This window comes from Mastigoproctus giganteus, chromosome 5 (genome assembly GCF_048544385.1).
Source record: "Mastigoproctus giganteus isolate SK-2022 chromosome 5, ASM4854438v1, whole genome shotgun sequence".
Taxonomy (NCBI): Eukaryota; Metazoa; Arthropoda; class Arachnida; order Uropygi; family Thelyphonidae; genus Mastigoproctus; species Mastigoproctus giganteus.
This window is the reverse complement of record NC_143579.1, coordinates 116,953,899-116,969,666: the sequence shown is the minus strand read 5'-3', so window position 1 is coordinate 116,969,666 and position 15,768 is coordinate 116,953,899. Positions and strand designations below refer to the sequence as shown.

The 15,768-nt window shown below is 36.4% G+C and overlaps 1 protein-coding gene across 1 annotated transcript in view; it reads left to right on the top strand.

The window, feature by feature from the left end:
- The window catches only part of Rcd1 (Reduction in Cnn dots 1), a 350,852-nt gene that overhangs the window by 231,468 nt on the left and 103,616 nt on the right, over positions 1-15,768 (top strand). Inside the window, exon 9 of the mRNA XM_090374162.1 lies at positions 4,812-4,883. Within this exon, the coding sequence (XP_090230288.1) occupies positions 4,812-4,883 (72 nt within the window). The remainder of the gene's footprint in view (positions 1-4,811; positions 4,884-15,768) is intronic.

The following is a 15,768-nucleotide window of genomic DNA, read 5'->3' as shown; positions in this document are numbered from 1 at the left end:
GTCTTTTATCTGCAGATTCTTAATGAATGAAGAATCACTGCTGATAACCAGATCAAAGGTTATCAAGAGTACTGCTTCCTCTTGTTGCCTGTCTAGCATGCTATTGTAGCAAACAGTCATCCAAGAAATCCAAAAGTCTTGTTAGTGAGTGACTAACCCACAAATTCCAGTCAACATCTGGAAACATAAAATCCTCCATTGAGACATTCTGATTTGCTGGCCCACTGTTTCCCTGTATAGCTGTTTGGTATACTCATCACAGCCATTAAGCCCATAACATACCCTTACTCTCAATTTTGTTTTCCCAGTGCGTATCTCACACCAAACTCACTAAAAATTCCACTTCTCACCCAATTCAACTGGATGCGCACTGCCTTAGATTTAATAGTGTTTTTAACTGAAAGCATAATTCCTCCACCTCTCCTGTCCTGTCTGTCCTTCCTGTATTCATTGTACTCCCCATATTCAAATTCAGCATCACTTATGTCTGAGTGACATGTCTCCACTATTCCTACTATGTCTGCATTGGACGACGCAACCAGTACTTCAAATTCATCAAATTTATTTACAATGCTCCTAGAATTTGTGTACATGCACGTGTTCCTACTCCTAGTTACCCTAACACAGTCCATGTATTCATTTGTTCCATGATGACCCACAGCAGGGCCTAACCCACAGGCAGAACTGAAAGTGATTCTTGCATTGCTAATATTGCTACAACTTCCTTTACAGGATGCTGTATGTAGAAATATTAGCAATGCAAGAATCACTTTCAGCTCTACCTGTGGTTCTAGTTAAACTATTAGTCTGTGTACGTTATGCATGCATCACAGGGATAAGGATAAGGAGGTGATTATCCCTTTGTATAAGGCCGTGGTTAGGCCATATCTTGTGTACTGTATAGAGGTCTGACTTTAGGTAGGATATAGATCTACTGGAATGGATGCAGAGAAGGAACAACCAGATTGATGAAGGGAAGAAAAGGTGCTCTTCATAGAATTGCTTTAATTCTGCAAATTGCAGCATCTTAAGACCAGTTGCCTGCAAAGAGATCTGATTGAGGTGTTTAAAACCTTGACTGGATTGAGTAAATGAATGTTAATGGTATTCTTCCACTTGCTGAGACTACAGACACACACACATGAGAGACCATAAATTTACTGTTGAAGAAGGATGGTTGTAGGATAGATGTGTGGAAATTTTCCTTTAACCAGTAGGTGGTTGATTGTTTGAACAGGCATCAATTTGTTTGTTGTGGAAGTGGATGGGTTGACAAAATTCAAGGCAGAACTAGACAAATTCTTGGAGGGTATGTATGGACGAAATTTTTTTTTGTGTGTGTATGATACTATATAAGCTTGCTATCTTGCATCATTTGCCATTACTACTACTGTTAATATGCTTGAAGTGTATTGGCTTATACACATCAATATAATTAAATAGCTATAATATATTAATTAATAGTTAATAAATAAACTATGATGGACACAATTTGGCCACAGTAGTCCTTGTTTAATTAAACATATCAAGAAGAAGAACAACAACAACAACAGCCCAGATGCGATAGGAGGGAATACATGTTGAAAACCTTGTTAGTTGGGTCAGCCCTGGAGAGACTGCACAAGGCTCATGGGGTAGAATTTTTCTCTGTGTGGTCTGTGCTTGTTAAGAGGAGAGACTTTTACAGAGTAAAAGAGTGCAAGAATTTTCTGATGCTATCAAGCAGTTAGGTAAGCTTGGAGGGAGTGCAGATTAACTAGAGCTGAAGCAGATTCTTGCACTGCTTCTATTGGAACTTGCAGCACCCTGGAAAGCATGGTGTCGGGTATTTCAAGTCCTGTTATGGGTCCTCATGAAATGATTAAATACATGGGCTGTATAAGAGTAAGAAGAGTTGCATGTATACTTTCATGTGTAGTAATTCTGGGAGCATTATAAATAAATTTGATGAATTTGAAGTACTGATTAAGATATTAAATGCAGACATTGTAAGGATATCGGAGGCGCTGTGTTCTCAGACAATAAGGGATGCAGAATTTGAATATATGGAGTATAATGTGCAGCAAGGATAGTCAGGAAGGTATGTGGGAGAGGAGTTATTTTCTTATTTAAGAAGCATATTAAATCGAAGGCAGTGCATCCAGTCGACATGGGTGGCTAGTGCAATGTTGAATCAATTTGGTGTAGCGTAATCACTGGGAAAGCAAAAATTGAGAGTAGGAATTTGTTATATGCCTAATGACTCTGATGAGTACAATGAATAGCTGTACTGAGAAATAGAGTAAGTCAGTAAATCAGAATGTCTTGTAATGGGGAAATTTAAATATTGAATGGAACTTGTGGGTTGGTCACTCGCAAACTAGCAAGACTTTTGTAGATTTATTGGATGACTGTTTTCTACGGCAGTATGTTAGAGAGGAAAGATGAGGGAGTATTACTTTTAACTTGATTATCAGCAGTGATTCTTTCTGCCTTAAGAATCTGCAGGTGAAAGACCCACTTGGTGGCAGTGATATAGTGTACTGATGTGAGATTTACTTAAAGACATAAATACTGTCAATGGGAAGGATTTTTGTTTTCTTAAGGGTGACTATTGTGGTTTCAGTATGACCACTTCAGTAGTGTGGAGCAGCCACACTCCAGTTCTCATTTTTGTTTTCTTAGTGCTTATGCCATACCAAACTAACTCAACATTGTACTGGCTACCCATGTCTACCCTCCCTCCTGAAGCATTCAGGGAAGTAATCATATGTTTTTCTTATACCATACCAACTAAGAAATTCTGTACAAGGGTTACACGTAAATGGCTGCGAGATGAACTTAAGAGAGTTGTGGCAGAGCAGAAAAATGCATGTGAAAAGGTATCTCAAAGTAAGAGAGATTCTATATTTGTGAAAATAGTAATGTCGCCTCATGAGCTATCAGGATATTTCATAACCTCTACAGTAATAGATGATTTGTATACTTTATTAACAGTAGAGTCATACAGTAGCAGGTTTAAAAAATCTGTCAAGATATTTTTTGAGTTCTGTTCTAGAAGTTAGCTAAAAAAAGAAAAATGTGTTTAGTATTAGATGTGCAACACTATGCAAGATCACAGTGTATACAGCATTAGCCAAAAATTGAAATAACCCATTTCATTTCGCCTAATAATTTTTCCTAGTGTGTCCAATTGATCATTAAATATAGATTGCTGCTTTTAAAATTAAACCAGCTTAATTTACCAGTGATGTGATTTCCAGGTGGTACACCTGCTGATGATATGCTGATTTTATAAAATTGAAAATAACTTTTTTTATATATACAGGGTCATTATAAGGGCCTTGTACAGTTTTAAATTTTCATAACTTCTATTCTGTACATGATAAAAATCAATCTGTGAAAAATGTTAGAAATGTAATTTAGTGAAGTTTAGTATCTACTAAGAGTGATTTATTTATTTTATTGTAGGTTAGCAAAAATTTTATTAATATTATTTTTATTTTATTTTTTTGCAGAATTAGGCTTGACAAAATGGCTTCAATAGAAGAGAAAGTAAATTGTGTGCTGTGGTTGGCAGAGTTAAAGTCTGTAATTGCAGTACAAAAAAGATTTAGAACCCATTACAACAAAGAGTCACCACACAGGAATTCCATAACTAACCAGGTGAAAAAGAAACAGGTTCTTTAAACTTTTAAAGGAAGGCCAAGGATGGGTTGTTAATAGTCAGAGTTATTTGGAAATGCTGCAGAATTACTTTATTCCTGAACTAACACATTTAGGACTTATAGGAGATAGTGTTTCAACAAGATGGTGAAACACCTTGTCACTTTGCTCTCAGTGCTAGGCAGTTTCTGAATGAAAATTTTCCTAAGTGATGGATTGGAAGAGGTGGATCGATCTATCTGGATGTTCACCAGATTTCAGCCCATTGGAATTTTTTCTATGGCAACATGTTAAGATTATTGTTTATTCAATAAAACCTTGCTCTTTAGATGGTCTTCAGACTAGGTGATTCAGAGTATTACTGAAAATCAACTGCAAAACATATTTGTAGAACTTCAGAATCATATCTCAGTTTGTATACGTGATGACGCTCGACATGTTGAGAATTAACAATCCCAAGAATAAATGTATGTAAAACTGTAATAAATTCTTTCCCTTACCCTTTTTACAGATTGATAGAATGGAAGTTATGAAAATTTAAAACTGCCACAAGGACTTTATAATGACCATGTATATAGAATTTTAATTATTAGAGGATTCCTCAATGCATAACTCATGAGCAGAATCCAAAAATATATCTTGTTAGATTTTTCAAACCTACTGCAGTATGGTCCACTGTTAGTAAAGTATACAAAATCAGTATTCAATAATTTTTTTTTCTCACTTTTCCAAGCATTTCCTTAAACTGTCAGGGATCTCACTAAAGGTATTCACTTCTTAAGGGAAAGGAAAAAATACAATTGTAACTTTTGGTAAAACGGAGTGGAAGTAATTTATACAACAAATTAAATTGTGTAGCAATTCTAAGAGATTGAACTTTGAAAAAGTTCTGTAATGGTATAAATTATATATAAAATTTAAATAAATGGTTTTTTATTGTGAAGTTTCTATGATCATTTTTATTTTCGTAATCAAACTATATTGTATAATTGCTTATCAGCTATTTTGAATTGTGTGTTTGAATTGTAATTTACAATATTCAATTGTAAGAACAAAAGGCTTGGGATATCTCTCTGCATTAGAAGACAACAGTTGTTTATAAATTTTTAAAAAAATTGTTATTAATTGACATGACTGGTTCCTTAATTAATTAATTTTTATTACAGCTCAAGAACCATTTTCCGAACAGGCCAATTATTTTAATAGGCTGGACTGTTGGAGCTTTAATAGCCTGTCATGTGAGTATCAGAGCACTATTTTAAAGACATAATATTTTAAGACATAATATTTTAAAGAATATGTTGTGATGAGTATGAAGAATGCACCACTGCATAAAAATATCAATGTAATTTTTAATAATAAGTGTAACTGAAAATTGCATAATTATATTAATATGAAGACCATATGCTTACAAGCTTTATTTTGTGATCTTCCTTCTGTGGGATAGAAGTAATAAATTCTGCTACTGTGTTTAAATATTCTTCCTTTCAAAGTCCTGTAGTATTGTACTGTGTAGGTAAATGTGGCTGAGGAATTAAAGGTTACAACTTATCTTTTCAAATGTAAGTTTTACTTCCATTTATATATATATAATTAATATTAATACAAATTAGGCATAAGATAGAAATAAAAATAAATAAATAAATAAAATAACCCCAATGTAAGTGGCAGCATAAATCAAAATCCAACAACACGTGTAAACTATAAAAGAAATGTAAATTAGACAAAAAAAAAAAAGGTGGAAGAGTGAAAAACAAAAAAATAACATGGACAGAAGAGAAAAATGAAGATATGTAATGAAGATGAAAAATGAAGACAGAAGAGAAAAATGAAGAAAAATGAAGATAGGAAAATATGTATAAAAATTTTAAATATTAGATATAGGGCAAATAAAGCCAAATACTATGCCAATAAATGTTAAATATTGACTGAGGCCCATTGTTAATGCCAAGGCCAAAACAATATGAAATATCACAAAACAGACATAATGAACCTACCACTGAAGAAGACAGACATAAGATGAAACACAAGGAACAGATAAAACAATGTTATATCCATTCTCATCAGAGAGCCACTGGAAACAACGGCAGTGAATATTACTGCATTTTGAATGCAATGCAAATTACCACAGCTGATGTAAACTCAAACATCAACCTGCCTGAGTAATAAAATGACAGCACAGAGACTTTAATGCAGCAACAGGAAATACAGGAAAGCTTGAAGCACTCTTTTTCACTCTTCTGTGTCTAATTTATATTTCTTTTATAGTTTATATATGTTGTTGGATTTTGCTTTATGCTGCCACTTACATTTGTGTTTATTTGTTCTTTTCTTTTTATTTCTTTCTTTCTCATGACTAATTTGTATTGACTATAAAATATTTAAGGGCAAAGGCCTCATGCCACGAGATAGAATGACTAACAAGTAGGTTAGTGCAAAAAAATCATTTTAACGTAGCCATCTACCAAAGTAGTTAAATTAATTAATTAAATTGGCATCGTTTTGGTTATATCTCATATTGTGAATGCCTTCACAATGAGTTTCCATGGTATTGTACTACCTTGAATAAATAACACTTCACCAGTGGAGAAGGCTACTGTTATTTATTCTCAGCGGATAGCACCACCCAGAACGGCACCGTTTCAAAGCTTGTTGGCTTCTCTTTGGTGGGTGGGCAGGTACCCTGGTGTTGCAATAGTGACAACCCAGTTATGAAGTATAACTTCACAATATGAGAGATGCTTGATGGTGTGCAGTGATATAGACTATGTAATATTTAAAGGCAAAGGCCTCATGCTACGAGGTAGAATGACTAACATGTAGGTTAGTGCAAAAGCATCATTTTATCGTAGCCATCTACCAAAGTAGTTAAATTAATTAATTAAATTGACATCGTTTTGGTTATATCTCATATTGTGAATGCCTTCACAATGAGTTGCCATGGTATTGTACTACCTTGAATAAATAACACTTCACCAGAATAACACTTCACCAAAAAGTGCTTCAGTATTTTCTATTGTGATATTTTGCATTCTTTTGGCCTCTGCATTAACAAGTAGGTGCTAGTCTAAGTTTAACATTTATCGGCATAGTAATTTGGCTTTATTTGTCCTGACGTAAACTCAAACATCAACCCACCTGAGCAATAAAATGACAGCACGGAGACCTTAATGCAGCAACAGGAAATACAGGAAAGCTTGAAGCACTCTTTTTCACTCTTCTGTGTCTAATTTACATTTCTTTTATAGTTTACATATGTTGTTGGATTTTGCTTTATGATGCCACTTACGTTGATGAATATATCTTCATTTTTCTTTTCTGTCAGTGAGTGTTATTTGCTGTTTTTTTCGCTCTTCCATCTTTTTTTTTTTTTTTTTTGTCTAATTTCCATTTCTTTTATATATATATATAATTTGTATTAATATTAAATTAAATTAAGTTAGTATAAATGGATGTGAAAGTTACACAAGGTGCCGGTAACTATAAGGGTGAGGAAAGTAGAAAAAGAAGAGTAGTAGATTAGTGAAAGGTTAAAGAAAGTTAATATCCTAGAGGTTATGATGAATTAGTAAATTATGGCCTGAATTGCCAAGCCAATATGAAGTGGGGGAATTGTAAAGTAAAATTAGTACAACAAAATATTAATAAAATGAAAAAATGGTATAGCTGTCATCAGATATATGGGGAGGGGGAACAATTTTAGTAAAAGGTCTAATATAGGTAATGCAAAAAATGCTCGATCTGATGTCAGCAGAAATAAATATTGATACACGATCAGGTATTTCATCAGGGGACTGCACCTGACCATGTATCAGGAACTGTGTTTCTATACTTGTCCATAGTAGTAGAAAAAAAGTGAAAGGCCAAAAAGGAATGAAATGAAATTAGCACTTTCTAATACAGTATGGACAAGGTAGTCCCAATGCAGTGTAATTTTTTTACCATTATTTATTTTATTTTCATTTTTATTTGCATTTTATTAATATTTTGTTGTACTAATTTACTTTACAGTTCCCCACTTTATATTGGCTTGGCAGTTCAGTCCATAATTTACTTAATTCATTGTAACCTATAGGATATTAACATTCTTTCACCTTTCACTAATCTACTAATCTCCTTTTTCTGCTTTCCTCACCCTTATAGTTACTGGCACCTTGTGTAACTTTCACATCCATTTATACTTACTTAATTTAATTTAATATTAATACAAATTACATATACCCTTGCATCCTTTAAATGCTGCTTTGAACTTTTAGGTGCATCTGTCATGCCTAATTTATTAATCTTGCTTTCACCGAAACCATATCATCTACTGTTTACCTCCTTTCTATGTGACTCTTTAAACTTTTCTTTTAAAGAGTTACATTGAAAACCCATTTATATATATATATATATATATATATATATATATATAAAACTAAAGTAAATTAGAATGATAAATAAAAATAATGCCAGTAGCATGGCAAGACAGAAGAGCGAAAATAGTCAAATTAAACATTGTCTTGCCATGTTATGTTTAATTTTGTTTAATTAAACAAAATTAAACATAACATGGCAAGACAGAAGAGCAATAGTCAAAATTAAACATAATGATCAAACCAACAGGGTTGGTTTGATCGTTATGTTTAATTTAGTGGAGTCCCCCAGGGTTCAATGTTGGGTCCATTGTTGTTTTCTGTATTTATTAATGATATTGATGATGGTATATCAAGCTTAATGACCAAGTTTGCAGACGATACGAAGGTCAGTAGGATTATTAATGATACTGACAGTACGCTGCTGCAACAGGATCTAAAAAAGTTGAGCAGATGGGCTGAGAGGTGGCAACTGAAGTGTAACATTGATAAAGATTAAACTTCCGTACTGCATATGGGAAGCAGTAACCCCAGAGTAACGAATCAACTGTGTGGTACTACACAGTGTTAGAGAATGAACAGGACCTGGGGGTAATTGTGCTGGTAGATATGAAGTTTTCTGTGCAGTGAAGACGGTCTGCAAGAGTAGCTCTTTGTATCTTGTCAATGACATACAGGAATTTTTTTAGTAGGGATAAGCAGGTGATTATTATCAAACCAACCCTGTTGGTTTGATTGTTATGTTTAATTTTGACTATTTTCGCTCTTCTATCTTGCCATGCTACTGGCATTATTATTTTTTTTTAAATTATAATTCTAATTTACTTTAGTTTTATATTTCAAGCATCATGCAGAGGAATATGCTTTTTGCTGCCTCTGATGTTTGTTTTATATTTTTATTTTTATTATGAAAGATTCAGTTTTCAATTATTTCAAATATAAGTAAGTGTGTGTGTGTGTGTGTGTGTGTGTGTGTGTGTGTGTGTGTGTGTGTGTGTGTGTGTGTGTGTGTGTGTGTGTGTATAACACATATACACATACACATACGCACAGGGTGTCTCAAAAATATTGGTACAAACATTTAGGGGAGGTAGGTAACATCTAAAGGTATGTGAATCGCATAGGAACCCATAACTGGAAATGTCACGGGAAAGAATAACAGAGGCACAAGAAGCAGGAATGACACAATACAGTAATTAGTGGCAAACATTTATTTGACATAATATTAACAATGGAGTATGAGATGGATGCATTTCATGATGTTACAACAGATGCTCGAAAGTTCCACCATGAGATTCGATGCGATGCACGCGTAACACCGATGCAGCATGGATTGGCAGACACAGTCAAACACACCTGGAGTTTCTTTGACAGTAGCAGCAGCGCAGACGAGTCTCACCACGAGATCCATTTCCGTCTCCACAGGCGATTCATACACGATAGATTTGAGGGCCCTCACAGGAAGAAATCAGGTGAGCATGGGGGCCAGGCAACGGGTCCACCACGGCCAATCCATCGACGCCCAAAACGGCTGTGCAAATGGTCACGAACACACCTTCCATTATGGACAGGCACCCCGTCATGTTGAAACCAAATGTTGCATCTCACATTTGCTGGAACATCGTCAAGTAACCCTGGTAGAACTTGTTCAAGAAAGAGCTGATATTTAGCGGAGTTCATGTGGGATGGTAACGGGTTGGGCCGACTAAGCAGTCACCGACCATACCTGCCCACACATTTATTGAGAAGCGATGTTGTGCCGCATGGGGGCGCACACCGTGTGGGTTCTTGTGAGCCCACACATGAGCATTGTTCTGATTGAATAAGCCTCATCTGTGAACAAAACATAGACTGGAAAATTCAAGTCTTGAACACTTTCTTGGAGAAACCACTGTGCAAAAGCCACACATGCAGGATGATCTTGGGTGAGCAGTAACTGAACCCTTTGGAGATGAAAGGGGTGTAAGGAATCATCGTGCCAGACATGCTGTACACTGCAACGAGACACTCCCAAGGCAGAGGCAACTGCACGTGTGCTGGTAATAGGATTACTCCGGACGGCATTCAACACACTTTCTTCCATGGCGGGAGTTCGCGTCAAGCGTGGTCTGCCCGCATTACTCCTGTTACCTCTAAATGACCCATAATCACACAAATTTTGATGCACAAGCACAAACAAACTGTAGTCCGGTACATGTCTGTCTGGGAAGTGTTCTCCATAAATTCGTTGAGCGACTCGTCCATTGCCCTCTGCTAATCCATACACTAGGTGCATGTCTGCCAGCTCACAGTTCGTATATCGATGCATGCTCTTCGTGCTGCGACTACTGCTTGATCGAGTAAACCAGAAATTTTCCCTCTCGCGAACTGATGAACAGTGCCGTGTACCGACACGGTGACATTCCCGGTTATGGGTTCCTATGCGATTTGCATAGGAACCCATATGACCGAAAATGGCATGGCTAGATAACATCAACACCTGGCTTCACATGACAACAGCACAAATTCTACACGCAGCGCTAGACAGAGAACAATATCAAAACGAAGTCGCAAACGCCATTCGGCAGCATTAAAGAAGAAGAATGCGATTCGCATTCCTTTAGATGTTACCTACCTCCCCTAAACATGTGTACCAATATTTTTGAGACACCCTGTGTATATATATACACACACACGCACGCACGTGCACACACACACACACACACACACACACACACACACACACACACACACACACACACACACACACACTTCTTGGCTTTTCACTTTATCCAAGAGAACAGCCAGTCTTGGGATGACACAGTCCTTCATGGTCTAAAATTCAGCCTTCAGTCTTTAATGGGAGCAAAGTTCTCCCCACAATATAAACGTAGTATAGCATACAATTAGTATTAGTAACGGCCGCATGGTGCAAGAAAGCCTATGGCTTATGCTGCACCAGCCAAAAAAAATAAAAATAAATAAAATAAAAAGGAAATTAAACCTATCATCCTATGCGTTTCCCTTACCCGAAAGTACTATCCAGATGACCTTTGAATTTCCCCAAACTGTCGGTCAATTGTTACATCCTGTGTGAAAGCATTAGAAAAGGCACATGATGCAAGAAAGCAAGCTTATATAGCATCGGCCAAATAAACCCCCTTCTCATTTCACCCATCCACTCGCTCCAAATGTTTGTCTAGTTCTGCCTTGAATCTATTTAAGCTATCAACTTCTACAATGACAGATGGAAGTTTGTTCCAGCAATTAACCATCCACTGGCTAAAGGCAAACTTCTGCGTATCTATCCTACAACTGTCTTTCCTCAATTTGAATTTGTCCTCTCAGGTGATTATTCTGAGCACGAGGAAGAATCCCATCAGCATGGAGTATGCACAAACCATTCAAAGCTTTATACACCTCAATCAGATCACCTCGCAGGGGCCTAGTCTCCAGACAGTGTAATTTGCAAAACTTAAGCCTTTCTTCATAACTGCAACCCTAAAATGAGGCCTCCAGACCTGTATACAATCCTCCAGGTGTGGCCTGACCATTGCCTTATACAAGGGGATAATCACCTGCTTATCTCTACTAGAAAAATTCCTGTATGTCATTGACAAGACACCATGAGCTACTCTTGCAGACCGTCTTCACTGCGCAGCAAACTTCATATCTGCCAACACAATTACCCCTGGGTCCTTTTTATTCTCTAACACTGTCAGCGTAGTACCACACAGTTAATACGTTACTCTGGGATTACTACTTCCCATATGCAGTACTGAAGTTTAACCTCTATCAATGTTAAACTTGAGTTGCCACCTCTCAGCCCATCTGCTCAACTTTTCTAGATCCTGTTGCAGCAGTGTACTGTCATTAGTATCAGTAACAACCCTACCGACCTTCGTATCATCTGCAAACTTGAACATTAAGTGTGATATACCATTTTAATGATACTGATAATGATATCAGTATCATTAAAAAATACAGAGAACAACAATTGACCCATCACTGAACCCCGGTCGACTCCACTAATAACATTAGTCTACGAAGAGCAGTGTCCATTGGTTACCACTCTCTCTCTCTCTCTCTCTCCTCCCACTCAACCATCTTTTTATCCATAGCAGCAATTTGCCTCCAATGCGACACTGCTCCAATTTGTGCAGCAGTCTTTCATGTGCAACAGTATCGAATGCCTTTCTGAGATCCAATTATATATCAAAATTGTTCTTTGCATCCAGTTCCTTTGTGACCATATCATAGTATCCAATCAAATTGGCCAGGCAACACTTTCCCTTAAGAAACCCATGCTGTGTCCGAGCTATAACTGAAGTTTTGTCTGGATGATCTTGCAGTTCTTCTTTAACCAGTGCCTCCATTAATTTTCCTGGAACAGAAGTTAAGCTAACAGGTCGGTAATTGCTTGTGTCGCCTTTTGATCCTCCTTTTTGAATTGGGGTCATATTTGCATTGTCTCCAGTCTATGGTTACCTCCTCTGAGTCCAAGGAAGCTCTCATAATTATGGCTAAGGGTTTGCTTACTTCCTTTGCTACCTTCTTTAATATAACTGGATAGATTCCATCCACCCCAGGTGCCTTTCTTATGTTTTATCTTCAACAATTTCAACAGTTATTACAAAATCATCTAGCTCACTGCCAGAGTTTAATCTTCTCTGCCAAATGCTCATTAGTTCATCTGACATCCATTTAGGCTTAAACCTTGAACAATATTTCTTATTTGATATGAAAAGATTAACTCTTTAAATGCCTCCTGTTTTGAATTTGCTGTTGGTAACATTATCAGTTGGTCCCACTGTATAGAATTTAAATACTGTCTCAGACCACTGTAGTCACCTTTATGAAAGCAAAAACCCTTCCCTTTACCCTTGATGGTAGTTACCTCTTTGAGTAAATCACACTTCAGCACACTGTGATCACTGCCACCTAGTGGTTCCTTTATCTGCAGATTCTTAATGCATGAAGAATCACTACTGATAATCAGATCAAGAGTATTACTCCCTCTAGTTGCCTCCCGAACATGCTGCTGTAGAAAACAATTATCCAATAGGCATGACATGGATGGCCAATTAATTTTAATGTTTTAAAAACACTTAACTCTATGTGCTAAACTGACAGAATTATTATTTATTGGTTCTTAAGTGTGGTAAAATTACTATTTGTAGTAATTTTTTTAGTACTTAAGAACCAATCTTGCCTAAAATTGACATTTCAGAATCTTTTGTTTCATTGTCAAATCTAAAGAGAAGGAAGGAGGGATAATATAAGCTTTAAAACCAAAATTAGCATAACACCGTAAATATTTCAGATATATCTAACCTAGCAAAATCACAAGAACTAAAATTATAAATACAATTGAGTATTTTAAATAAAATACGATTTGATTTAAATCTCCAATTCTGTACATTGTGTGTGCTCTGTTAACCAACTGCAAACAGATTGTTAACAGAGAATAATGTACAGAAATTACATAATATTATTAAAATAAAAAAAAATTAATAATAACAAGGGAAAAAAATAATGTGAGGGGGAAACACTTACCAGAGTATATTACTAAAATTGATTCTGGTCTGCATGATAACAAACCTAATACAGAATTTGCAACTTAGTTGGTATGAAATTAAGATATTGAAGCATAAATTTATGCTTCACAGCTGCAACTTCGGTATTAGTGTGAAGCATGAATTGAATAAATTTATGCTTCAATATCTTAAGCTGCGTAGGGTGTGACTAAGGATAAGAAATTGGGAGGTGGGTTTGAGATTAAGACCAAGTTAATCAGAAACCCTAGGGGTATTTTTTATAGTGGAAATTGATGCTAGAAGGCTTAGACAACATAAGTCAAAAAAAATTTCCATTTTATCTATCCATTTTCTGAAATATTTGTTTATTTCTTTGTTTAATTTATATAATCTATCCACTTCCGCAACAATAGATGGAAGTTTTATATAGTCGGGGAAGGACGTTATGTTCTGATTTTCTTTAGAATTTTACTTTTAGTAATGAGACCACTCTTATACCACAAGAATATTAAGATAATTTATACAGTTGACAACTAAATTCCTAAACATTAATGTGACATTTTGGGAACCTTGCTAGTACCCACATCTTACTATATTATTGGCTGTTGTCAGCCACCCTTCTTGTCCAGTGTAGGGATAGAGACACTTGGCAAGCAGGGCGCTGACAACAGCTGGTGTATATAGTCTGATGATAGGTACCGGAAAGTTTCCCCAAAATGTCACCTTAATGTTTAGGAATTTATTTATCAACTGATTAAATTATCATAATATTCATGTGGTGTTGAGAGCGGTCATTACTAAGACCATAATTCTAGATGAAAGTTTGTTCCAGCAATCAACCACCTCCTGGCTAAAGGCAAACTTCTACACATCTATTCTGTAACCATCCTTCCTCAGTTTGAATTTATGCCTCTTCATGTGTGTATTCTCAGCAGAAGGAAGAATCCCATCAGCAGTGAGCTTGCTTAATCCATTCAAAGCCTTAAACACCTCAATCTGCAGAACTTAAGCCTTTCTTCGTAAGCGCACCCGTTTGTTCCCCCCCCCCTCACCAGTCTTGTTGCCCTTCTCTGTACTCGTTCTAGCAACTCTACATCCTTCCTAAAGTGAGGCTTCCAGTCCTGTACGTAGTACTCATGGTGTGGCCCGACCATTCCCTTATAGAAGGGGGATAATCATCTCCTTGTCTCTGCTAGCAAAATTCCTGTATATCATTGACAAAACCCCATGAGCTGTCCTGGCAGCTTGTCTGTGCTCTGAGAACTTTCATATCTTACTGCACAATTACCCCAGTTCATTTTCATTCTCTGCTACCCTGAGTGTAGTACCGCACAGTTGATATGTTGTGTCTGGGGTTACTGCTACTCATATTTACATAGTACTTTGCATTTGCCAATGTTAAACTTCAGTTTCTGCTTCTCAGCCCATCTGCCCAACTTGGCTAGATCCTGTTGCAGTAGCATACTGTCATTAACAACCCTGCCAACTTTTGTTCCATCTGCAGACTTGAACTTTAAGCTTGATATACCTTCGTCAATATCATTAATAAATATAGCAAACAACAATGGGCTAAACACTGAATAACATTAGTTCATGAAGAGCAATGTGCAGTAAATATCACTCTGTCTTCTCCCACTCAACCATTCCTTTATCTATAGCAGCAACCTGCTCTTAATGCCATACTGCTCCAATTTGTACAGCAGTCTTTTGTGTGCAACAGCACCAAAAGCTTTCTTGTAATCCAAGTATATGATATCAAAATAATTTTTTCCATCCAGTTCCTTTGTGACCAGATTGTAGTATCCAATCAAATTGGTCAGACAAGATTTCCCTTTAACAAACCCATGTTGTGTCTGAACTATAACTGCAGTCTTGTCGTGATGATCCTGCATTGTTTTTTAACCCGAAAAGAAGTTAAACTAACAGGTCTGTAATTACTTGTCTCACCCTTTGATTCTTTTTGTGAATTAAGGAAACATTTGCACATCTCCAATCTGTGGGGACCTCCCCTGAATCCAAGGGTGCTCTCAAAATAACAGCTAGGGGTTTGCTTACTTCCTTTGCTGCCTCACTTGATATATCTAGATAGAATATCACAGTGGAAGTTTGATTCCATCCACCTCAGGTGCCTTTCATATGTAACTTCAAAAATTTCTCCTCCACTTTGTTCTCAGATATTAGAAAATCATTTAGTTCCTTATTAGAGTTTGATTAACTTCTGGCCTCCCACTTTCCTACAGAATATCTCAGTG